The sequence below is a fragment of the Epinephelus moara genome, chromosome 21 (genome assembly GCF_006386435.1).
Source record: "Epinephelus moara isolate mb chromosome 21, YSFRI_EMoa_1.0, whole genome shotgun sequence".
NCBI lineage: Eukaryota > Metazoa > Chordata > Actinopteri > Perciformes > Serranidae > Epinephelus > Epinephelus moara.
In genome coordinates, this window is record NC_065526.1 from 35,279,489 (window position 1) to 35,304,380 (window position 24,892).

At 39.9% G+C, this 24,892-nt stretch overlaps 1 protein-coding gene across 2 annotated transcripts; it reads left to right on the top strand.

Annotated features, from left to right (window-relative positions):
- The first annotated feature begins 246 nt into the window (after positions 1-246).
- LOC126383208 (protein Niban 1-like) lies at positions 247-23,079 on the top strand. 2 transcript variants are annotated; one of them, XM_050033686.1, is made up of 14 exons: positions 247-441; positions 4,287-4,417; positions 5,203-5,340; positions 5,441-5,558; positions 7,348-7,509; positions 12,711-12,826; positions 12,910-13,014; positions 16,517-16,679; positions 16,885-17,066; positions 17,312-17,458; positions 17,569-17,679; positions 18,921-19,028; positions 19,166-19,277; positions 20,653-23,079. In XM_050033686.1, exons 1-14 carry the CDS (start codon positions 387-389, stop codon positions 21,993-21,995), a joined length of 2,991 nt encoding a protein of 996 aa, XP_049889643.1. In that variant the 5' UTR covers positions 247-386; the 3' UTR covers positions 21,996-23,079. The 2 variants fall into 2 exon arrangements, with proteins under 2 accessions (XP_049889643.1, XP_049889644.1); XM_050033687.1 differs by having other exon boundaries at positions 295-441; positions 4,337-4,417.
- Positions 23,080-24,892: the final 1,813 nt, after the last annotated feature.

A 24,892-nucleotide genomic window follows, 5' to 3' on the forward strand; every position in this document is an offset into this window, starting at 1 on the left:
CCAGAATGTTTACATATGGTAGTTAATCGCTTTTCTAATAAGGAAAGACTGGTGTTAGAGTATCACTGTTACATGAAACTAAAAGTATTATCCTGTTTCCATGTTAACCAGCAGATGGCCCTGCAGGGGAGGTTGTGACACTTGTGTATGGCGTTGTCATTGGTGAGATGACTGCTGGGACAGATTTCACCTCATGTTTTGACATTACCACCCAGCTCACCACACACTGACTCACAGAGCAGAGAGGAAATGAGCTGAGCAAAAACTTCTTGACACATCAGAGCAGCTCATTTAGTTGATGTATAGGTTTCCTGTGTATACTGTGTATGCACATTCAGATAATCGAATCAAGCTTTTCACTTGAGAAGAATTGAAATAGATACATTATGGGAGCATCTTCCTCTGGCTTGTTGGATGAGGCTAAAATCAGCAACATCAAAGGTAAAACTAAGAGAAACCTTTTTTTTATTAATTTTTTTATTTAAAATTTCTATAATGTAGTCACGGCTTTGGACGCTTGTTGTTTAGAATTCTTCATAAGGACTTTGATGGCCCAGATGTCTTATACTGTATTTCAGCCCTATTTAAATATAAGCTCTCCATTTTGAGTAAAGTTGATAAATCAGGGGGAAGAAAGAGAGAGACAGACAAATGTACGGTATAAGAGAAATGACAGAAGCAATAGGGGTGTGTGTAGGACTGATGGTGCCACTTGTAATCATAGCAGAAGCAATCGTAACTGGAGCAGTAGTATCAGTAGGAATTGTATTGGTGCAGTTTATGATGGCGTACACTCCACTGTGTAGTTGCTTTAGATCTGAGTTTCAAGTTACAGCACAGTTTTTGTCCTCAAATGCCACATTACTTTCTAATGGTCTTACATAATATGTGCCTATATAGTTTTTTAAATTACTAATACATACAGGTCAAAAAAACTGAAGTCACATTGTCAAAACTCTTCACACAGTCATTGACACTGAAGTCTATGTGGACCGAACTGTAAATCATTGTCATTGCTTTCACACAACTCTTCTCTTATTCATACTCCACCACCTGTAAAACACTATATGCGGCGCAATTTTTAAAATGCTAAGGGGCTGTTTGTTACTTATGAGAGGGGAGGGGATTGTGCAAAGTGGGGGAGGCATGTCAAATACATTTCTAAGCACCAGGGAGGGACTCATGTTTTTTATTTTGGCTTAGGGGAGGACATACAAATTTAAATGGTTGTACTTTGAATTTATATTACAGCTGATTATGAAAGAAAACATGCTTTGGAAAAATCTGGAAAAATTACACCCTTTATCATAGCCAGAAAATGTAAAGACAAAGTGTTGTTGGATTTTCAAATTTCTCAAAGTCCTTTAAACACATCATGTGTCAATAGTGATAATTTATCAAAATCACTTGATGACTAATGCAGTAATGCTCACTGTTGTTAGTGTTTGATATTGTGTTATGAATGATAGTGTTGCTCTCTAAGTGAGAACTGTGTTATGGTCGAACAACCTCATTTTAGACATGGTTGGTAATGCAGACTGTATGAAGAACATTGAAAAAGTTACTTCAGTATGACTGTTGCTTGTTAGCAATAAAAAAAAAAAAAAGAAAAAGCTGTAATATACTGCCCATACATGGATAATTTGAGTAAACCCCGTATAATCTAATGTAATCAAAAACAAAAGCATTGACACTGTCACAGAGGAGTTCATTCAATCCATGGTCATTTTGGAAGCTGTCGTTAGTGGTGTTGTATTGGACTGCATTGTACTGGTTCTACATGCATGAAGGTGGCATAACATATCATATTGTGGTCTTTATTAGATAGCTTTCAGTAAAGAGGTAGACAGGAAACATAAGGCGGGCTATGACATGCAACAAAGGTCCCCGGAAACAAAGTGGGGATGTCGTGCTAATATGGTACTCACATTAACCACCAGGCCACAAGAACAGTATGCATAACAGTTTTTTTGTTTGTTTGTTTGTTTGTTTGTTTGTTAGGTTGGTTGTTTCATTGAGCATGTTATCAATAAAAATGTGTTTTTGACAAAGTCACAAATTATAATTTTAACTTAAAAATCAACTTTGAATTTTAAAAAAATGATGTGTATGCTGGGTTCATTTCCATGTGTGCATTCCCATACATGTTATCGGCACAGCCACATCCTGTCACTTATCTGTTAGAATGTAATTACAGCTATTTCCAACTATTACATTATTATGGGTTGTCTGATCTCTTGCTGTGTGTGTGTGTGTGTGTGTGTGCGTGCGTGTGTATGCGTGTGCGTGTGCGTGTGCATGTGCGTGTGTGTGTGTGTCAGTGTGTAAGATGAAAGGCTACAGGGTGACCCAAACAATGTGTGATAATGGTCATACAGTGTAAACAAATGATAAACAGACTTCAGCTGATCCACATTCAAAACCATCTTGAGCCTCCAGGTCAGGCAGTACATTAACCCATCTCTTTTTACCTATGGACATTTGACAAACCTCATACAGATCATTGTACAGCGGTTTAATGGTGTTAAGCATGGCTTTTGCTATCCCAAATAGATTTTTAAATATGTATTTGAATATATACATTTAGATGTGACTACAGATTATGAGATTTGTAAATGAGCTGTTGTTTTGACAGTTTAACCATATTAAATTGCATCACACCCGCTAAGTTTGGCTGTGTGTGTAGTTATGTATGTGCTTTGACTTGTTATGATCACATCATTAACTTATTAATACTTGAGCATTGAGCATTTTGTGTGTGCGTGTGTGTGTGTGTGTGTGTGCGTGCATGCGTGCGTGTGTGCGTGCGTGCATGCGTGCGTGCGTGCGTGCGTGCGTGTGTGTGTGAGGTAATTGTTTCTTCCTCTCAGCCTCACCTTATGTATCTCACCCCTTGTCCTCCATGCTGTACATATTACCGAACTTTGAGCGGAGCAGTAGCAGTTGGATGGTTGTCTGTTTCAATCCATTACAAAATTACTAAGGTCAAGGTACAGTTCACCCCAAAATCAATCAATTTCCTCTCACTTGTAGTGCTATTTATCAGTCTAGATAGTTTTGGTGTAAGTGTTTGAGATATCGGCCGTAGAGATGTCTGCCTTCTCTCCTATATAATGGAACTAGATGGCACTCAGCTTGTGGTGCTCAAAGCGCCAAAAAATACACCTGAAAAACTCAACAGTTATGTCTCTTTCCAGAAATCATGGCCCAGATAGTCAAGATAATCCACACACCTTGTTGTAAACAGTTTCATATATGAACTATTTTCTCTCTACAAAATGAAACTGTCAGCTGTATCACTGTGCAGAAGGAAGTGTGCATCTACTGCTAGCTCACCTAGCACCACAGAGTTACCTAATGTTACAGCTCAGCCGAGCAGGACGCCATTAATTTATACATCTCGCACTGTCATGAGCACGAGCCTCACGTGATACGATTATATGGTTGGCGAGTGTCATTCAGTAGAGAGAAAATAGTTACTACATGCTCATAGCAAGGTCTGTGGATCATCTTGAGTAACTGGATCATGATTTTGGGAAAGAGACATTGTCGTTAAGTTTTTTTTAAGCACTTTGAACACCACAAGCTGAGTGCCATCTCATTCTATTATATTGCAGAGAAGGCAGACATCTCAGCCGATATCTCCATCAGTCTGCAACTCACACCAAAACTATACGGATAGATAGCAGCACTACTGGTAAGAGGAAAAATGTTGTTTGGATTTGGGGGTGAACTGTCCCTTTAAATCCAGTGGATAGTTGTGTTTGATTCAATATCCCCCCTTTCAAAGCTTGATTAAACCATCTACATTGTAGCATTAAATGAAAAAGTCTTCCTGGAGTGTTTTAGCACCAGTTTTTGTCTTGCTGCCATACCATGTAATATTATTACCTCCTTTTCTGTGCTACAACCAAGCAGATGCACTTTAAGGCTGTATTAGTTTTTTCAGTCACTTGCGGCAGTGGGACAAAGTGAAAACAAAACACTGACAAATTATCAGTTATGGCTAACATGTTAGCAAATAGATACCTATTCACACATCTAGCTGACATGGAGAAATGTAAACATTTATTTGGGGTCATGTTTGTATAAGTCATGTAACTCCAACATTAACTCTCCTTTTAGTTCTGTTTTTGGTCTCCACCAACTCCTGGCAAAAAACATTCAACTCTTTAGCAACCAAATGCTCCACTATGTTCAGTCAATAACTTTGTCTGTCTGTCGTTTGGTGAACACAGTATGACAGCATTGTTAAAAAAAATGTGGGTTTGTCTGTGTGTTTCCAGGACGTGTCGACAGTACATTACAGAACTTCCGTGTGTTTTACTGTCAGCAGTATTCTGCAGCCTACATCGGACATTTACACCAGGAGGTGGAGCCTAAGAAAGAGGGGAGGGGCCTATTGCTCACACCAGGGGTAGGAGCTGCACTTACAGATCTGTGAATCAAACTACTCTCAACAATCATCAGTCAACACTGGTTCATAGGGTGTTCTCACTCCCAGCTCATCAATTAACAGTGCTTGGCCTTTGGCGTCTATACAGACGTACAAGGCATTTTTAGCATCTGTTTGAGAAGCACCTGGCTGCATCGTTATTAGACAGTCCGAGCACATGACGTGAAAGTCCACTTGGGGTGGGACGGAAGGGTGGTGAATGGGTTAAACAAACACAGGACCTTTAGCTACCCATGACAGCATTGTTTGTGTCCTATGTAAAATCTAAAATCAACATGAAATGATCTAACTATGTAATGTTTTATGTGAAGTGATTTTACATTATATTAATAACAAACATATATATTTGAACCCAAACCATGATCTTTTTTTTAACCTAACCTAATACTTTTGATGCCAAACGTAAAGATGAAGTACACCAACATTGGTTTAAGTTTATTTTGAAAAGAGACTGTATGCAACTGTACATTTTCTGTGAAAATGGAAGTTTATTTTGAAAAGACACTATGCATGTAAGGAGCGGAAATTGAAACATTGTTTCTAAGCATCCAAATCTGACACCAGAGGGGTACCTAGAGTGTCATATTTTGACATGTAGGGCCACCGAGCCGTCTTATCTGACAAGTTGGGAGTGAGAATATGTTGTTAACTATATATTCATGCAGGGTAAGGCTGGAGACTTTGTGCTAATTTCTTAAGATGTTAAAGTTAAATCTGTATGTGACTGTGTGTGATTGTGTGCTCAGCCTCAGTGTGCTCCGGAGGAAGTGCTGTACCAACAGAGTGTGAAGTTTTCCTGCTGGGATGAGCAAGGAAAGAAATGCAGAGAGAGATACATCATCCTGAGGAGAAACTACAAAGTGGAGATACATGAAAACACAGAGGTGACACCTACATACGTACACTTTCACAAACAAAACATTTCATTCAGGATATAAATTATATGCTAATGCTGGACATCGCTATCTGTGTTTCCACCTGTAGACTTTCAGTCGTGGATGTGCAGCAAAGTTGGTCCTCCAGACAGCAGGGGGCAGTGTGTTCACCACAGAGGAAGAGTCCAGAGCTCATTTGGAACAAACCTGTGCTGGAATACTCAATGGTAGTTTTAACTTATTCCTATATAACAATATGTCTACAGTAGTTAACAATAGCTTGAATTCTTGTTGACACCAAGCGGCAACATCTGGGGCTGAAAAATGAAGCCAATGTAGAAGTGCCCATAACTGCAGTTTCTCGAATCTTCTAATGGCCACTTGAAGCTGGCTCCATGAGCGAGTTAATCCATATAGACCTCCATGTTATAATGTCCAACTTTACATCAGAAATAAACATGTATACAACCTGGCACAAAAAAAATGGTTTTGGCCTCTACAGCTAATTGCCCTCCTCACCAGATGGCACCAGAAGTCAATATGGTGTAAGAAAAACGTTGGACTCTTACAGTGGGCACACATTAAATTTTGGTTTGAATGAAAATTGGGTTGACAATATTTAAAATGTCTAATAACATTAGAATTTCACATGGTGTGGACATTAACATAACTACATCTTTCAGACATTAGGTTTTGATGTCCATACCTCACAACTAAATGCCATTATTCTAAGTCAAGATGACTTTGTATGAGACATTCAGAAGACGTTGGATTTTGGTTACTTAACAACACAACTTTAAACCAACAAAACATCAGTGTCGTCTGTCGTCAGTATTCTACATCAAATTGACTTTGGCTTTAGACATCTGGAGATTGAATTTTGGTCACCAGACTTCTCAACTTAAATTCAACCAAGTATCAACTTCTAACAACCTTTGTGGTTAGATCATGACAACTGACCAGTTTGTTCAACATCAAAGCATTTATCATAATGATGCAGACATTCTTCAAGACTTCACATGGAGCTGGAGACATGTAAAGTTTGCTGGTACAGCTTTATGTATATTGACTTCAGAAACAGCTTGGTCTAATTGTAAAAGTTCCTACTGAGGACTGAAGACGATCGAAATTAGGTGAATAATGGTTAAGACTGTTGGGATAATATTTTGTCTATTTGATTACCTGTCCCACAATTCAGCAGGAGGCTGGGGCTGTGTTCAGAGTGATAACAGCACTGTGTGAAAAATTGCAGCCCATCTCATTTTTTTGATGATGAATTATTTTACAAGACTAAAGATGAAATAGTTACTGCTGACTGAGACCCAAACTGATTGAACCTGATAAGTACTTTCAGATTTAAGAACTGAACCACAGACCCCTACCTATATATTTCCTTCATTTCATCCATTTCTGATTAAATATTACCAGCCCATTAAATCGCTGTTATCAGTTGTAATCACTACCATTATATTGCATCAGTTTCTTTTTGTGCAGACATTAGCAAAGCCAGAGAGACAGCAAAATAATTTTCTCATTAGATGACATTTGAAAATAACTAAACCCAAACCTGACTTTACTTTGTTTTTTGTGATCAAAAAATAGCTTTGTTTTATGTTTTGTCACCACCAGGACAGTGGCCAAGCTTGTTTAAAGGTGTGAACCACAACATGCTGAGTCCGTCCAAAACCCAAGGGGGTGGATGTGACTTAGATACCTGAAAGATGCTTCCCATTGTCTTTGTTGTCTTTTAACTATATCAGCTATATTTCCCCAAGTTTAACCAAGTAGCTTTAGTTGCTTGGGTGGTTGTAGAAAACTCTGACATAGGATTATGGTTATATTAATAAAAGTGTGTCTAAGTATCAAGAATTGCTGTCACTGGCCAACATAAACCTCAGCTGCGTTTATTTTGTTGAGCATGATTCATGGTTCATGCTGCTAATTCATGGTTCAGAGAAAATATATTCAAGCCCACACATCTATAACACTATTGTGTGTGTTCATGTGTGTGTTTAGGAGTGAAGGAGGATTCTTCTTCAGTGGTATCCTCTCCAGATGTGCTTGCTGTGTATCTGCACCTGCCTTATATGGGCCACACATGCTTCCTGTTCCAACAGGAAGAGGAACGAGATAACTTCCTGTCTGCCCTCAAGACCTGCATTAGACATGGCAACCTTGGTAAAACTCATACTCACACACACATTTGCTCACTTATATATTAAAAATAAGAGGCAAAATAAAGTGACGTCAAAATGGCAACTTTGCAAGTTGTTCAGTTTTGGGGGGCAGTGGTGGACAGTTTTGTCCCATAATGCAAGACGTAGCAAAAATGAGAAATTAACATTAACATTAAGAAAAACAACCCTTATCACATCTCTGCTGTCCTAAAGGAAGTGCTCTATCTTTTAAAATGCACTTATTCACTTTCTATCCAAGATTGAGATGGGAAATTGATACTAGTTTTGGGTGTGTTTTTTAAAGAAGAATTGATACAACTTCCTCTAACATGAAAGGTTGTATTGCCTGATTTAATACACTTTTGTGTTACAGTCTCTCTTGGTCTGGTATGACCAGTGGCTCATGTTAGTTAATGTTAGCTTACATGATCAAACTTTTTGAGTAACTCACCTGACTGACTATGACTTACTGATGAGCATTTCAATGGTTTTTATTACAAAAGTAAAACAAGAGGTAAACAGAGCTAACCTCATAAGCAGACACATGCCGTTTCTTGCTTGTGGTTTCAACTTGCTGTTGGTCAGGACCTGAAATAATAATCTCTTTCTGGCACCTAACGCAGGAGAATCTTGGAAAATGAAGGGAAATTGAACATACCATTATCTCGTTATTGCCACTTGTGGCAACAGTAGCTGCCATTCAGCAAAAGTTACACGGTCTTGCTTCAAGTTTGATGCTTGAGTTGGGATGTGTTTAGCATTGCTTATGGTTATCTGTTAAGGTTTAGGCACAAAACCACTTGGTTATGCTTAGGAAAAGGTCATGTTTTGGGTTGAAATACCTGGTTTTGGTGGTACAATGATCTTGCCAATGAACAACTGGTTTTGTTTGGTTTGCTAGGGATCAGAATCGGCCAACATGCTTTTTCTTATTTTGCACAATGAATGAATATTGCATACATTCTATTTCATGTCTCCATCTCTTGGTGGGCCATCACAATAACAGTATGCATTATTTGTCAAATGAGTTGTTATATACAGGCATATCGGATATCAGCAAAAAATCCAATATCGTGCATCTCTATTGTTTGCTGCTCTCAAACAGTGGTCTGTAGCTTGGCAGTCGTCTTGCCGTGGTGTCATGCTGTATACCATCTAAGTCAGCTCATACACATGTAATCAGTCACTTTAGAAACATTGGTATGATATGCATGAAATGTACAAAGGCAATGTATCCATACTATGCCAACATTTTTCTCTGGCGACTGGGCTGACACAACATGTAGCTTTATTTTTGATCTGTATACAAAGAAAAAGGTAAAAAAAAAAAGACAATTTATGGTTTCAGAGGTTCTGGAAATATTTCTCGGCAAACAACAGCTTGGCATAGTGACCTCAGGCAGCTTCCAGCTGTTCATCAACAGTTACAGAATGTGTGCCCCCTAAAATCACACATTGCATTTTCATATTTTTGCTCATGTATTGATCAAATATATAAAAACATAGTTTATGTTAAACTAGTTTTGTACATTTGGAAGGAACATAAACATTTCCAAGTCAATTAAAGTCAATTAAAATAAGAAAATAACAAGTTCATTTAAAATTGACAGATGATGTACAACACTACTTTCCTGAAATTATAGTGTTAACTTAACAAAATGGTCTCATGCAGTTTTTTAACTGCCAAATGGTATTTGAGTCAGTGCTATACCACCACTGAGGTGGTGTGAGACTTTCAATGACTCAAAAAGGCCCCAACACTTTAAAACGTCTGTAATGTCAGATGACTTTCTAAAGTATTTAAACTTGTTGTACCACAGTGTCCTTGCGTATTAGCTCTTTTTCATTTTGTCACTGGTGTGGTGGCAGTTGCCCTGGCGACAGATAAAAATATTAATACTGTTGGCTTCCTGTGTGGTTAGCTGGGATACAAAGCAAAAACAACCCCTTAAGTCATTTGGTTGCGAAACCCAGCATGTCACATCTGCACAGCTACCAAGATACTGTCAGCAGCAACAGGAAACAACACATAGCTGGCCAGCAGTGACTATTTCACTTAAATACTTAAAGGAGCTACAATATATTAAAACAGTATTGGTCTCATTTATGCCAAACTTATGTTACTCTTTTATTCAAATAACATTCTCACTTGCATTACTTTCTTAGAATTTGTATTCTTTGATTACATAAACAGGAGATGGCTGCCTCTGGTGTTAAAATTAACTTCAGACGAAACCAGTGCTGACCAGCCTTTCTGTTTCATTTTACCAGATAGAACTGACATTAGATTGGGGAACTTCCACCAAGTTTTTGTGCAATTTCTTAAAGCCACACCAAGCAATATCGGTTTTCTGATTCAGTCTCAGCTCTCTCATCAACTTAGTTTGCAGCAGTAGCAGGCAGCTGTATTCATCCCACTGTACACTACCTGCCTAGCAACAAACAGCAGACTGATAGAGTCACCGATATGATGAACATTGTTGAGCATTTGCTGTCATAAATCCCTCTCCAGTGTGATCTTATCCTTTTTGGTATATTTTGAAGAAGAAGCCCACAGCATCATTTTGCATTGGACCTCTATGGGGTCTGCAGAGTGGTTAGATTTAACTGCTTGGTTAGGGTTGGAGTTCATGGTGATGTTTGTCACATGACTCGACGAATGTGACTAACAATCGATGTGACAAAATAAATTCACATTGACTTTCAGTATCACACAGCACACAAACAGCAGTCTCCTAGGTTAAAGTCCTGTGCTTGTCAGACCCATCCATATACCCCCTCTGCCATCTGCCCTAAGTGGACTTTCTCACTCTTTATAGCAGGTCCACTGCTCTGAACATCCAGTAATGAACTGCCTGGGTTTATGTTTGAGTTGGTTCAAAGCCCATTTTGTCTCATACAGATGCAAAAGGGTGCCCATAGCATCATTATAGTGACACTGAGGACACTGTCCAAGTATTTTAACACTTTGGGAGTGAGATCAGGCAGACCTCTCTCATGTCGGTGGACTCCAAAACAAAGTAAGAGGGAGATAGAATATTTGATTGAGACTTAGCAAGGTGACAGACACATAACTCTAAATGAATGTTTAAGTTGCTTCATGTCTGCTGGATTTCCAAATAGGCAACTGTTAGCTAACATGACCGCCTTTATAAGGTGATAACATCAAACATGTGTGATGTTCAGATAATAACTGCAGCTTTAATCAAGCTAGTTTACAGAAGTTGGAGATGATGCATACAATTGTGAGGGAAACTGAGGTATTTCCTTGGGAACTACAGTAAGTATCTTTAAGTGCAGTGCAGTACTGTTGCTACAAGGGGACAGCTGTCATAATCATATCTGATACAGGCAATGGGCAGTGATGAGATCTTTAACTGTCAACTAAACACCAGTTTTGTACTTCAAACCATAGTCTACGTGTAACTACACTTAAACCACTTGAGCACGTCAGTGACATCAGCGAGGAAATGATTTCATGCTTTCTGTCACAGTTTTCAGTGGTACTAGTGTGATTCACACTGATGGTGTTCATAATAAAGGGAAGTATATTTAGCATTAGTGGCGCTTTCTGTTCCTCAAATATTCTTCATCAATTTACTGAAAAAAGAATGCCCCTAAACCTTAATGGGGAACAAGACCGCAGAGGAATTAATAATGGGATAACACAACGGAAAAACAGGACATAACAATGTTAAAAATTAGAGATGTGAAACCCAACACCATTAAACACAGCAACACTACATCTAATTTGTAAAGACTTAACAGCAGAAATTCTAGCAGTGGCAGCATGTGCCCATGAAATGAAGAATAACATATAAAGATTAAAGAAATGAGTGTGCTGAACTATCATATAATCACATTTACTTTAGTTTTCCTCCACAGATTTTCAAGACCAGCACCAACAATGTGTTAGTCAATCTCTCATTACTTACTGACCTCTCAGTTCTGTGGCTCTCAGCTACAAGCTCATTGGTCACAACCTGACATGTTAATGTTTAGAAACAGAGCAGAATTATATAGTTTATTTTTTATATTAATTTTTGGAAGATATGTGATAGGCAGTGAAGGATTGTCTCCCTGAACCGCTCTCCTCCTGCTCTCTCTGCCCAGTTATCAAGAGCTAACACAGCACAGCATTATCTTACCCCTACTCGTCATATCATAGTACTCATTAGAAGCCTATCCAACACTGAGCCGTTAATCTCACACCGACACCACAACAGCTTGACTTTGTCCTTAAACCTGTTAATAACCATTGGGTAACATTAGCCATGTGAAGCTAACAGTTAGCCCGGTACTGTGTGTGTGTGACGCTGTCCCAGGTGCAAATTTGCAAATTCTAAGATAGCGAAGTGGTGACCTACCTATGATTGGCTAATACTCCTTGCCTTTGTTGATTGGATTGATTAGGTTTAGGCAAGAGGAGTGGAATTGGTTTGTGTAAGGGTAAGAATGTCAGGGTAAGGCAATCAGAGGCAGAGTCAGGCAGTGTAAGGCGGGCTATTCCTTCGCTATCCTAAGGTTCACCAATTGGCGTCCCAGGCACAGAGCTCCAGTAACGCAGCGGCAGTCTCATGATAAAGACAGAGAGAGAGGGGCTGAGCTAACCAATGTGCTGCATGCAGCCCGACAGTTGAATGACATTTTACTTGTTTTAATTAGTCAAAACTTGCAGTAAAGTTGTGGTGATTGGGCAAAATTGCAAGGTTGCATAGAATTCACAGGAATTGGTAGAATGTGGCAACACTGCAACATCCTGGAGGGACTGATAAACCAACCACCCCCAAAAAACCTAACCCTTAGGCTTCCAGAGCACCCCAAAAGATCCTTAAATAGCTGTTAACTGTATTTTTTTATCAAATGTTACTCAAACAAGACATAATAGTGCATTTGTGGGGGACTGTTTTCAGTGGTGGATTAATCCACATTTGGTGCTGTAGTGAATGCTTGTGGCAGCAGAACGTGTATGTGGGACTGAGTCAAAAATAAACTACAGTGTGTGTGTGTGTTCAAGTAATAAAGGAACATGTCACCAGGTGCAACAGTATGACTCACTGATGTGTTTTTAATAGTTTTTGGACAACAGTGGTGCACTATGGCACAGAGGAGGAACATGTATCAGGCTTACAAACTCAATACTTGCTACAGAAAAGGATGAATGTGATTTCAGCTAAATTCCTCCATTCCTCCTCCCTGCAGACCCTTGGTGTGATTCATCCTATGAGAGCCAGGCGTACATCCGAGCCCTCCGACTCTACCGACAGGACAAAGGGTGCTATGAATCCTGGGAAATGCTGCTGGGCACTGAGGAACAAGTCAGTTAGCACACACACTTCAGCATTCTGTTTGTTTGTGGTTATTCATCCACTCGCTTATTCAATCATGTTTACATGTGTAGGTGCTAGCCTGCCAGGTGATGGAAGAGGTGTTGCCATGGTTACAGAGTCAGCTTCAGTCCAGAGTGAAGGGCAAGAAGACTGAAAGGATACGACAGTGGCTGGCAGTGAGTTGAGCTAATACACCAACACAACATAGATGTGATGAAAACGCAGTGCTTAAGTGTGATGACATCCATCATCAGCCCGGTGCTCAACAAAACTCAAATATCAGCAATCTCTGTACTGAGCAAGCAGCAACCTCCGAAGCTGAAAAATGAAATGCCATAAACTGCAGTTCCTCTAATGGCCACTTGAGGTTGGCCTCGCACTCCTCCACAGCTCCACCCTAATATGGTCACTTCTGGCTCCAAGAAACAAGATAGCAATAGTCAAAGTGCCAAACTTGAGACTTCAAAAAGGCACTCCACAAACCATTGGGTGATGTCACTTAGCTACATCTATTTTTTACATTTTACATTTTAATATGATTCTCTGTCTGTATTATGTTTCCTTTTTTCATTTTAACAATCATATATACTTAATATCTCTTTTTTTTCACAAGTTCAGTGTTTTCCTCACCCTGACCCTTGTTCATATTAACTCTTAAGATGTTTTAACTTTGTACTTTTCTAATGCAGGATGAGGCTGTTAAGCAGAGAGTGATGGCTCTGTGAATGTAGCTTGTGTTTAGCTCTTCACTGTGCTGTAATCCAGTGAGGTTTCTTTTAAGTTAATATCTTGAATAATAATCTAAACTTCACTTAGGCCTTTTTTTCTTCACAGAGATGACTGAAATAGTTAGATATAGCACTAACATATGTTTTTTCTGAAAAGCTTTCTTAAACCCTATTGACATTAAGAAAGTCTTGTGACCCCTAATGAAGGTTTGGCACACCCCACTGAGGGTAAGGAACCTCAGGTTGGCAACCAGTGTTTTATACAGTCTATGGTGCCTCAGTCTACAGTATGTTAAAGTTGTCAGTTATGTGACATACGTAGGTGGTCTTTCTTGTTGTGGGTCATCCATGTGAACTGAAATATCTCTGGCAGTTCTTAAAGGCAACATATAGACTATGAGGCCCCAGAAAATACCAAATCAATTTAACATCCACTACTGTTGTGTGAATATTAGAAGTTGGTGGTCCAGCTGGTGCTACACATTCTCCATTTGGGTGTTATTAAATCATTAAAAGAAGGAAAGGACACAACAAACCTCAAACTGTGGAAAATGATGTACAAAACATGATAGAAATACGGCATTTCTTTTTGTTTCATGTACTGATTTGAGGAAGATTACAGTCTCCTCACTGCTTCACACACATCTATTGATTTATCTCTTCAGTGGGAGTGACTTTTAAATCACATGCTTCATGTAGGTCATTTACACCAAGTCTGGTTCCATAACAATTTGTCACATTTTGACTTATCAATACACCATCCCTTCCACCCCAGCCAAGTAAAAAACATTCTTGCTAGATTTCAACTTTTTTTTTTTCTTCAAAATTTCAGCTGAGTTTCCACTCAAATTTTATTAGGCGCAAACTGAAAATGTGCATGAAAACAGGAGGATGGAAATGCACTTAATGAGATCTGTTGGAATATTCAGAGTAATTGAGACACTCTGAATATTAAGCTTCTACCTCGAGAAGAAAAAATAAACCCTAATAATGAAATTAAAGCCCATTGTGTACGTTGTTAAATTATGTCCTGTGTAACAAGTAGCACATTACTCCACAAAAAATGTTGTCCTTAGATCAGTCTCAGACCAGTGAGCAAAAAGAATGACAGACAGTCTGGGGTTAAAATAATTATGATTTTATTCAAAAAAGTATGACTTTAAAGCTGAACTAATCAATATTATTATGTTAATAATGGATCAGATTGGTATGTGTCATGTGATAGAGGGTCGCTCAGTAATGAACCCACAGGCATTAACATCAAACTCTGTAGTTCCCACAGCTCTACAGAGCTTTTTAACATCTTTTAGGTCATTGATGGTTTTGGTTTTTATGGCCAAAAACTGTACTGTTCAAGATCAGGCTCACTGCTCTTGTTAACCTCATTCTCAGCAGCAGCAGCAGGCAGCTGATAAACCCACTGTGCACCATCTGTTCAACACCACACAGCATTTAGCAGCTAAAGAGACAGATACTCAGAAGCTGTGACCAAACCAGAGCTAAAAGAGGAGTGAAAATCAGACTTACATTCTTCCAGTTGACAAAAACACAACTCCAAATGAATGCTAATGTTGCTCTGTGCCTACAAGATTTTTAATTAGCCCAGTCACCAAAAGATAATGTTAGCGTTGTATGTTTCTGCAAACACAAATGTGTTACATTTACACGTTTCATATGCATCATAGCAATATTTCTAAAGTGACTAAGTACATGAGCAGACCTTCAAGTCACTGGGAGGTGGAGGGAATGGTGTATAGCTTAACACCTAGGTGGAGGCCTGCAAAGCTGCAAAAAAACTGCAGACCAATAAACTGGTTGCTTTTTTAGTGAGTCATCGCTGTGTTTCCAGCAGCTTTTTAGCCACCAAATGTGGGAGTTCTTCAGCAATCCATTGCTCTTTTTCCAGCCCCTAAATGTGGGCATTTTCTTTACTGATTTGGGGCAGTTTTTCCAGGGGCTCTTCAGCTTCTAAATGTGGGTGGTTTTTTAGCTACCCATTGCTCTTTTTCCGGACCCTAAATTTGGGTGTTTTTCAGTGACTTGTGGCCGTTGATACAGCTCCCTTTCAGCCCCTAAATGTAGACATTTTTTATTGACTCATACCAGTTTTTCCAGTGGTTTTCAGCCCCTAAATGTGGGTGTTTTTCAGTGGTTCACACCAATTTTTCCAGTGGCTCTTAAGTGGGTGTTTCTTAGCGACCCGCCACTCACTTTTGCCAGCCTCTAAGTGACTTGTGGTGGTTTTTCCAGCGGCTTTTCAGCCCCTAAATGTTGGTGTTTTGTAGCAAGCCGTTTCTATTTTTTTCAGTGGCTTTTCAGTCCCCAAACATGGGTTTTTGTTAGCGACCCATGGCTACTTTTCTAGCGGGAATTGTGCCAAGTTTTAAGCCAAAACATAATTTTTTCCTAACCATAATTAAGTTGTTTTTGTGCTTAAACCTTACCTCACATTAACCAGAGCGCTGTTGAAATGTAAAGTGTCAACATATCTGCTACATTATAACATGCAAATGTAACATATCTGTGGTTTGCAGAAATATATAATGCCAGCATTTTTTCTGGCAATTCGGTTGGTTTTAATGGGACTAACAACTTTATAAGGTGAAAAATATGTCCATGTTAAGTTTACAGCTTGTTATGCTATCTCCCTAAGTGGCCACAAAAAGCAGTGTATGCTTTCGGTGCAATGCAGCTTTAACTTTTTAAAAGTATTTAGACCTTTCTTTCCGCCAAATTCTGATTATGATCTTATAATTTTGACTTCTCAGAATGCTGCAGCATCTGTCAGAATTTAGATATTAATCTCATAACTTTTTTTTCCGAAGGCAGCTTTAAACACTACTATCTTTAATACCGTGTTAAATTTACTGAACACAACTCTGAACCATATAGCGAAACATTTGCAACTCAGTGTTGATATTATTTTTATTACCTGTTTATGTATATATAGACAGTGCAGGCAACCTACACCTTGGTGCTGGAACAACTCACTGCAAGTCTGGAGACTCTGAGGGAGGAGTGTCGTCAGACAGCATCATCCAATCAGGCACTAATCAGGTCTAACCTGGACCAGATAATCTCTTCTCACTGCTTCCTGGAGGAGAAAGTCAGAGGTACTAGCCCCTACAGTTTGAACTCATCTAGAAAATAACTGAGAGACTGGTTTTGAAGGGCAAACACAGTACTTTTAAACCAACATCTGGAGCTACATTCTGAGTTTCCTGTCTGATAAGAGTCCTCCAGTAACTTTAAAAAATTGACTGTCAAACATTTTGTGTCCCTTACATGAATATGTGCGTGTGTTTGTGTGTGTTCCAGCATGTATATGTGAGGAAGCAGAGAAAGTGTGCTGTGAGTCTGTAGCACCCTACATGTCCTCCATCCTTGAAGCACTGACAGAAAACATAAGTGCAGGGATTCATGGGATGCAACACATGCTGCACACACAGATGAACTCAGCCTTCACACACACAAATGGAGGAACAGAGGAAACTAAGAAGGTGAGAAAGTCCTTTGTGTTGTATGTGTGTGAAGAAGAGTCTATGATTAGTGTTTACAGGGTGATTTGTGTGTGTGTGTGTGTGTGTGTGTGTGTGTGTGTGTGTGTGTGTGTGTGTGTGTGTGTGTGTGTGTGCGGACAAAATTTAGTTTAAACTTATGGAAGTGCTGAGTCTTGGTTCAGTCATTTTATTATTACTATTTTTTGGTTTAAGCTCTTGATTGTGGTTTTGTGTGTGTTGTGCAGGCCTTGTCCACTCTGCGCTCCGTCAGTCTGGATCAGTGCTACAGGCAAGTGGAGAACCTGACAGAGAAACTTAAAGACTTAAAGCAGCGCTTTGGACTGAGCAGCACTCAGAGACTGGTTCACTCTGCACACCTGGAGATGGAGAAGGTATGGAGCAGTGATGGAGGTTCAGTCAGGGCCTTCAGCTGAGTTTGGCAAAGTGCAACACTGAATACAACTAAGGCCTTTCTACAGTGTGTGTCATTTGTCTCTTCCAGCTGTTTGACAGTGCTGTGTACACCTTAGAGCTGTTCACCCAGTCATCAGCCCGACTGGAGCCTTCTCAAATCCCTGTCAAGATGGAAAGAGCTAAAGAAAGAGTCCTGAAGGTAAGAAAACAACAGCATGGATTACCAAATGAATTATGTGGCAAAAAATTACTTTTTCACCTTGTATGATTTCAGCGTATCAGGCACTAGGGTGCTTGTGACTAAATTATTTTTTCTTTTTTCTTTTTTTTTTTTACTGTATGAGCTGCATAATTATTTACTGCATATGGATAAATACGTGTTTAGGAATCATTCATCTGCACAATGTATGAGAAATTACAAGTTATATAAGGTTTGAAGTTAGGTAAGTTAAGAGGTAAAAGAAGTACTCAGAACTTCTAGTAAAAGTAGCAATACCATATTGTACAGGTACAGTACAAGTACAAGTCCTGCATACAAAATCGTACTCAAGTAAAAGAACAAAAGCATTGACATCACAATATAGTTGAGAAATAATGTAAATACTGCTGGATAGTTCAGTCTAAAATAATGCATAATCATTAATTAATCACTGATAATTACTGATTATATTTTGCACTAATAATCTAAACCTGTAATGTAACTTGTAACTAAAGCTGTCAGATAAATGTGGTGGAGTAAAAGTACAATATTAATATTTTAGTTTTGTAGTGAGCTGGTGAGTGTTCGTCATCTACTCATGGACGAGAGGCTCATGCTTGTGACAGTGCAAGATGTAAACAATTATAGCATCCTCCTCAGCTGAGCTGTAACGTTGGCTATTTCAGTGGTGTTAGGTGAGCTAACCAGTAGATGCACGCTTCCTTCTGAGCGGTGATATGGTTGGCAGGTGTAGGTCGGTAGACAGAAAATAGTTCCTACACGAAGCTGCTCACAACAAGGTCTGTGGATTATCTTGAGTCACCAGGTCATGATTTCTGGAAAAAGACATTACTGTTGAGTTTTTCAAATGTATTTTTGGCACTTAAAACACCACAAGCTAAGTGCCATCTAGTTTCAATTCGATTCGATTTAATTTGATTTAACTTAATTCCTTTTTTTATTGTCATTGTAAATAAATACAACAAAGTTCAATGCACAGAATAAAACACAACTCATTATTAAGTAATAAATAAATAATATAGGAGGGGATAAGATATATTCATACTTCTTGCTTTCTATACCACTATTCTGACATTTTTGTATATCAAACAAATAAACCTTAAAATGTTAAATGATAACGATATAAGCACCCAGTCAGTGAAAATCGTGTGTGTGTGTGTGTGTGTGTGTGCGTGTGTGTGTGTGTGTGTGTGTGTGTGTGTGTGTGTGTGTGAGAGCAGCAACTGGACTATGACAGCAGAGTTGTCCAGAGGAGGCTCTATAAGGAAGCTCTGCTGGGGATCACTCTGCCCGCTCTCACCAGGAAGATGGACAGCAAGTGGAAAAGTGTAGGTCAAACACACTGCTGCAGTCTTTCCCACTCTGTCTCTAACACATTACAGTGCAAACTACAGTAGACACATTCATAATTGCTTTCATTTCACTAATTTTACTCTATAAAGTATTTCATGTGTTTTCTGTTCAGGAGCTGCAGCAGTTCGAGCAGTATATTTTCTCAGACTACAGCAGTTTCATCCTGGTTCATAATGTCTATGATGATGTGCTGAGAAACATCCTCAGTAAGGAGATAGAGACAGGTAAACACACACACACACACACACACACACACACACACACACACACAGAGTACACATTTGCCATATTATCTTCATCACAGTGTGTTTTCCTCATACTTTTAATATTCTTTGTTTCTGCATTGATGTCCAGGAGATTACATTGTGTGAACATAAATTGTAAAAGCAGCCAGGCTGTCCACACGGAGATCCTGGGAAGCATTCCTAGGGCGCCTTAATGTGCTAGGTCCGGTACTGTTAGTATACTCCAACATTGATTTAAATGCTGTTTAAATTCCTTCCCCAAATTCCAGGAATATTATTCTATCAAAGACACACAAAATCCCATTATTGAAGTCTTAATTTTTGCCTAAAACCCTCACATTTACGAACTGTAAAATAATCAGACTTTAAAAACTCACCATGTGTAATTTTTGTGTAATTGTAGAATGTCAACCGCTTGGGTTATTAAAAGCCACAAATTCCAGGAAGGTACATTACCTTTGTGTCGATAAAGGAATACTTCACCTACAAAATGACCATTTTTATATCACTTACTCACCGTGTGTTACCTTGAATTCATGAAATGCTAAATCATTTTTCTTGCAAGCCTCCATGGTGAACAGAAAATCCAAAAAAGGTGACTACTCTTCATGAATAAAAGTGATCAGGGTCTGAACTTAACAATGGCAAAACTATATGAAAACATCCGTTTACAAACTCTCACACAACTCATGCAGTTTAATCTAAGCCTCATTTATCTAGTCATATGCTCAGTATTTCTCAAACACATGCATTTTCACTTAAAAAAAACCCTCAGTATTATTTTTTGTGGTCCTGGCTTTGAAGAGAGCAGAGATAAGTTTCACTTCAGTTTTTCAACAAAAATGTGTGTGTTGGGGAAGTACTGATAATGAGGATAATGAAACTGCACGAGCAGGAGTTATGTAAATTTGTAAATGGATGTTTTGATATAGTTTTGCTGTTGTTCAACACAGTCCCCAATCAATCTACAAATCACTATGTTTGCTGTTTTCCATGGTGGCATGTGTGAAATACAGTTTTCTTCACAAATTTAGGGTAACACAGCATGACTGATTGAGTTACAAATGGTCATTTTGTGGCTGAAGTATTCCTTTAAATGTAGACCCTGATTACTTCAATTCAAAAAGGGTGCTCATCTTTTTGGATTCCCTGTTAACCGTGGAAGCGTGCAAGACGAATAACCTTCTTTAATACAAATTTAAGGTAACATGTCGGTTATTGATATGCAAATGGTCTTCTTGCAGGGGAAGTATTCCTATAATGGTAGCTGCGGCCCTGCGCTGTAGGACCATTTATTTTAAGTTACTGAGGAAAAGAACATCTGCTGAACATACCTGTCTTTGTCTCTCCCCAGTGGTCCAGGATGCAGCCAGTAAGAAGAGCAACAATCTCTTACTGGACACTTCAGATCTGGCCATTAGTCAGTACAGTCTGCTGGGGCAGACTCCACCTCGCTCTGCACAAGGCAGCCCAACCCTTGCTGCTCGAGACTCCTCCACAGCAGCAGCCAATGAAGGTAAAGAACCTGCTTCTGTGGTGGAGGAGGAAAGTCAGACAGTCTCTGAGAGTGACCCAGATCTTAACAGTGATGCCAAACCTGACCCCAGCATGACTCAAAGCTGTGACCAAAGCACAGTGCCTCTGTCTCCTATGATTGTTGTGACACAACAGTTGGATGAATCTACAACCGAGGAAGCTTCTTGCATCGAGGAAACCCACGATGTCCAGCTTGCAACTTCCACACCATCAACAACAGAGTCAATTCCAGCTCAGCCTTCCAACTCAGCCCCACCTGACTCTGAGGCAGCTGTTACACATGAAGTTGGTACACCTAACCCAGATTCTACCAATCCCAGCCCAGACTCTCCTGACCCTCCAATGTCCACTGTGTCCTCGCCGCAGTCCACAGATGCTCCAGCTGAATGTGCTCAAAGTGATCCACCTGCAACACCTGAAAGTTCTGTTACACCTGACCTGTTGACCTCAGATACAGCGACAGAAGACTCATCCCTGGTCCAGCATCCCTGCCCCTCATCGCCACATCCACCTGGTACAGACAATGCAGTGAAAATCAGCCTTGGGTCACTATGCCAGGCAATTAGTTGTGACTCCGCAGCACCTTCTGTAATGCCGACGATGGAACAGCGCACCACTGACAGAGCTGTCTACCTGAGGGGAGAAATAAAGGACAACTGGGAGGTGGAGAAGGTCAGAAAGGAGAAACAGATAGAGGCAGCAGAGGAGACCGAGGTGCACGAGAGAAGCAAAGAGGGGGAGGAAGAGACACAGATAGGAGATGGAAAAGAAGAGGACACAGAGGAGGAGAGAGGTGAAGGGAAAATGGAAGGTGTAGCCCAATCAAGAGCTGAGCCTGTCGATGAAGGCTGCCAGTCCTCTGAACCACCAGCAGAGAGTACCACTGCCTTCACCACAGAGCAGAAAGAGGACAAAGAGAAGGTGGATGATGAAGAGAAAGATAGAAAGCTTGAGACTGAGAAAATAAAAGGAGAGGAGGTAGAAAAAGAAGGAAAGAAAGAAAAAGAGGAGGAAGAGGTTCCTCAGCCAAGCGAATTGCAGCCAGAAAGTGCTACTGAGCTGCCATTGGACAGTGTGGCTATGATCAGAGAACTTGTGACTGAGATTACTGAAGTGGAGACTGTGATCAGCCCCTGTGCCAACAGCAGTCATACACCCTGAGACCCTTTACCACAGCAACTGACTGTTGGACCTTCCAACAGCCTGATGTTCTTTACTAATACCTACTTCACACTTTTTTGTTAAAGGAAAAATTCGCCAAGTGTGTATGTGAATATCCAATCAGTGTTGATATTGAATGTAGTCCACTGAAGCAATAAATTCCTCAGTGCATGCTATTCTAGTCTGAGTGGGCGGAAGTTCGCTGCATAGATCAGCCTCTCATTGGGCGGAACGAGCCACCCGCTGAAGTCCTGCCCTACCACCTCCGGTTGTGTAGCAGTTTTCAACCGTTTTCAACACGTCCTTTACTAACTTTTGCGGTGTTTGATCTTGCGGGGATATAGCCATTTTTCTGTCATGGTTCGCGTCCTGTAGGTGATATTTTTGTGGACATGTTACACCAAAACCTGTTTCCCCCCCGGCAATATTTCTGCAAGCGCACCGTTGCTGTGGCACCGCCCAGAACGATTGTGATTGGTTGAAAGAAGTACAAGCAGCCGGGGCGTTTTTTTCTCCAATCTCACAGTGAGAGTCGGCCCAGCCAGACCTTTCTTTTCTTGAGAAAGGTCTGGTGAGCGAAACTAATGCTATTCTGACCAATAAAGTTGAGTTCTCCTGCTTGTTGAGCCGTGCCAGCAGTGCCTACATATACCAGGATGCATTATATGCAAGCCAAAATATACATCAGACCGTTACATACCGTACTTTGCAAAATTTCAAGAATGAGAGCCAAAAATCCACTGATGTCAATGCAATTTGTGTTTGGATTATAATTTTGACACCTCTGTATACATTTGTTTTTTGTTAAACAAATGTTTGTCTTATAGATATGTCTAATAATTACTTTGCAACCTTCCCGGAACCTGCAATACATTCTCATCCCAACTTGTCAAATACTACCGCTTTGTCAGTGGACAAACATGTCAAATATGACGTGCTATGTATCCTACTGCATCTTCTGTTTTGGATGTTCATTGATGGCAATTTAAGCTTGTTACATGCACTGTCTTTTCAAAATACACTTCCGTTTTCCCAGGAAATGTACAGTGTCTGTTCCTGACATGCATGAAGTCTTTTTCAAAATAAATTTACAATGTTGGTGAAATAATTCATTTTTCCGCTGATTTCCTTAGGTTCAGGCAACAAAAGCACACGGTTAGGTTTAGGAAAAAACATCATGGTTTGGCTTAAATTCATATGGGAACCCAACAGCAGGTGCCCAGCTGAAAGTCCAGAGTTTGTTGAACCCAACTGTTTGATCTACAGAATGAGATCCTTATTGGCCTCAAACCGCAGTGTGAAAACCATGGTTACACAACAACTTTTCTGCATTTTCCCATTTCTGTCCTACTGTAACCGCACGTCTGTCTCCCCCAAAAGGGGACACAGAGTTGGCAATGACATAATGTGTCTTCTATCTTTCTTATGACACGGAAGAGAAACAAATCAGAGAACAGCACTGTTGGATTTATTGTTGGTACAACCAACTACACAGCAGTGCTCCAGCTTGCGTTACTAATATAAACTGATTTGTTTCCACTTCCTCTGTGTACACTGTTGCCACCTACGCCCATCGCTGGATTGTTTTCCCCCAAAAGGAGGCGTGGTTATGAGAGCCTATCCTGGATGATGCATTGCTGGCCTAATGTATAGTGTTAGGTGACAAAAATACTCACTCAATGGTCATCTGCCCTCTTTGTCCTGCTAATCTTGGTCTTCTTCTCCAGTTTATCTTCAGCATCCTGAAGAAAGTCTCCAGCAAACTTCTGTCCAAGTGAGGAGAAAAACTTTAATGCCTAGTAACACGCACACAGGCTCTTATACTCAGCAGCTCACATTACCCAATGCTCTCTTGGTGTTGGCGACGGCATCAAACAAAAACTGCCACCGATGAAATTCTCTGAAGCTCAGGTTCAGGAGTGTCCCAGTTTCTGCTCTTGGAAACATAGCTCGTGTGCAAAACAAGCAAAGACAAGGAACAAGGAAGTTCTGTTTTTAATTAGCATCTAGAGCACGTGTCCTGGCTACTGGAGGCAAAGCTCAACCTTTTCTTTTGTTTTTTTAATTTGTCAATCAACACAATTCAAATTGTATCTCTTTGCGCATCCCTCTTCTTACACACACACCACATATGCATTAAATGAATGGTAAGCGCAGGGTCATCCATAGACTGGCACTCCTGGAGCAGTTGGGGGGTTCGTAGCTTTGCTCACAGGCACCTCGGCATTTTTTTTTTTACAGTTTTACAGTTGCGTTTTTCTGCTAACATGGAAATGAATAAAAATGACCCAAGAAAGATGTAAAACCCTGATCTTAAAGCTGCATTCACTGTTTTGGCCAACGCTGAGCTACTATCACATTACGAAGTTGTTCACCTGATATGGATAAGGTGTTACCAAATATCCAGCAGTCACAATGCAACATTATCATTCATTTGGAGTTGTGTGTCTGGCCATGGAGAACTTTATGTATATATTTACTCTCATTTAAGCCCTGTTTTTGGTTTCTACCAGATTGTTTTGTGAAATTTGCCTCTTTAGTTGATAAATGCTCCCATGTTCCCCAGCTAGCCACTCACCATCTACCTGACAGTTGGTGCTCAGCAGGTAGTGTACAGTGGGATTATCAGAAATGTTATGCTGAAAACAGCTGCCTGCTGGTGATTGAAACAATGAGAGCTAAAACAGTAAAGCTGTGGGCCGTAAAATCAAAATAATGAATTAAAAGAGGCTAAAAACCTCAATAATATTAAATAATAATTACCAATAATTACCAAGTGGGTTAGGTTTTAGGTTAGGTTTGGCTGTCTGTCAGCAGGATTATGGAAAAACTAATGGTGCAATTCTCATGAAATTTGGTGGTAGGGTGTAGCATTAGCCAAATAAGAACCTATGACA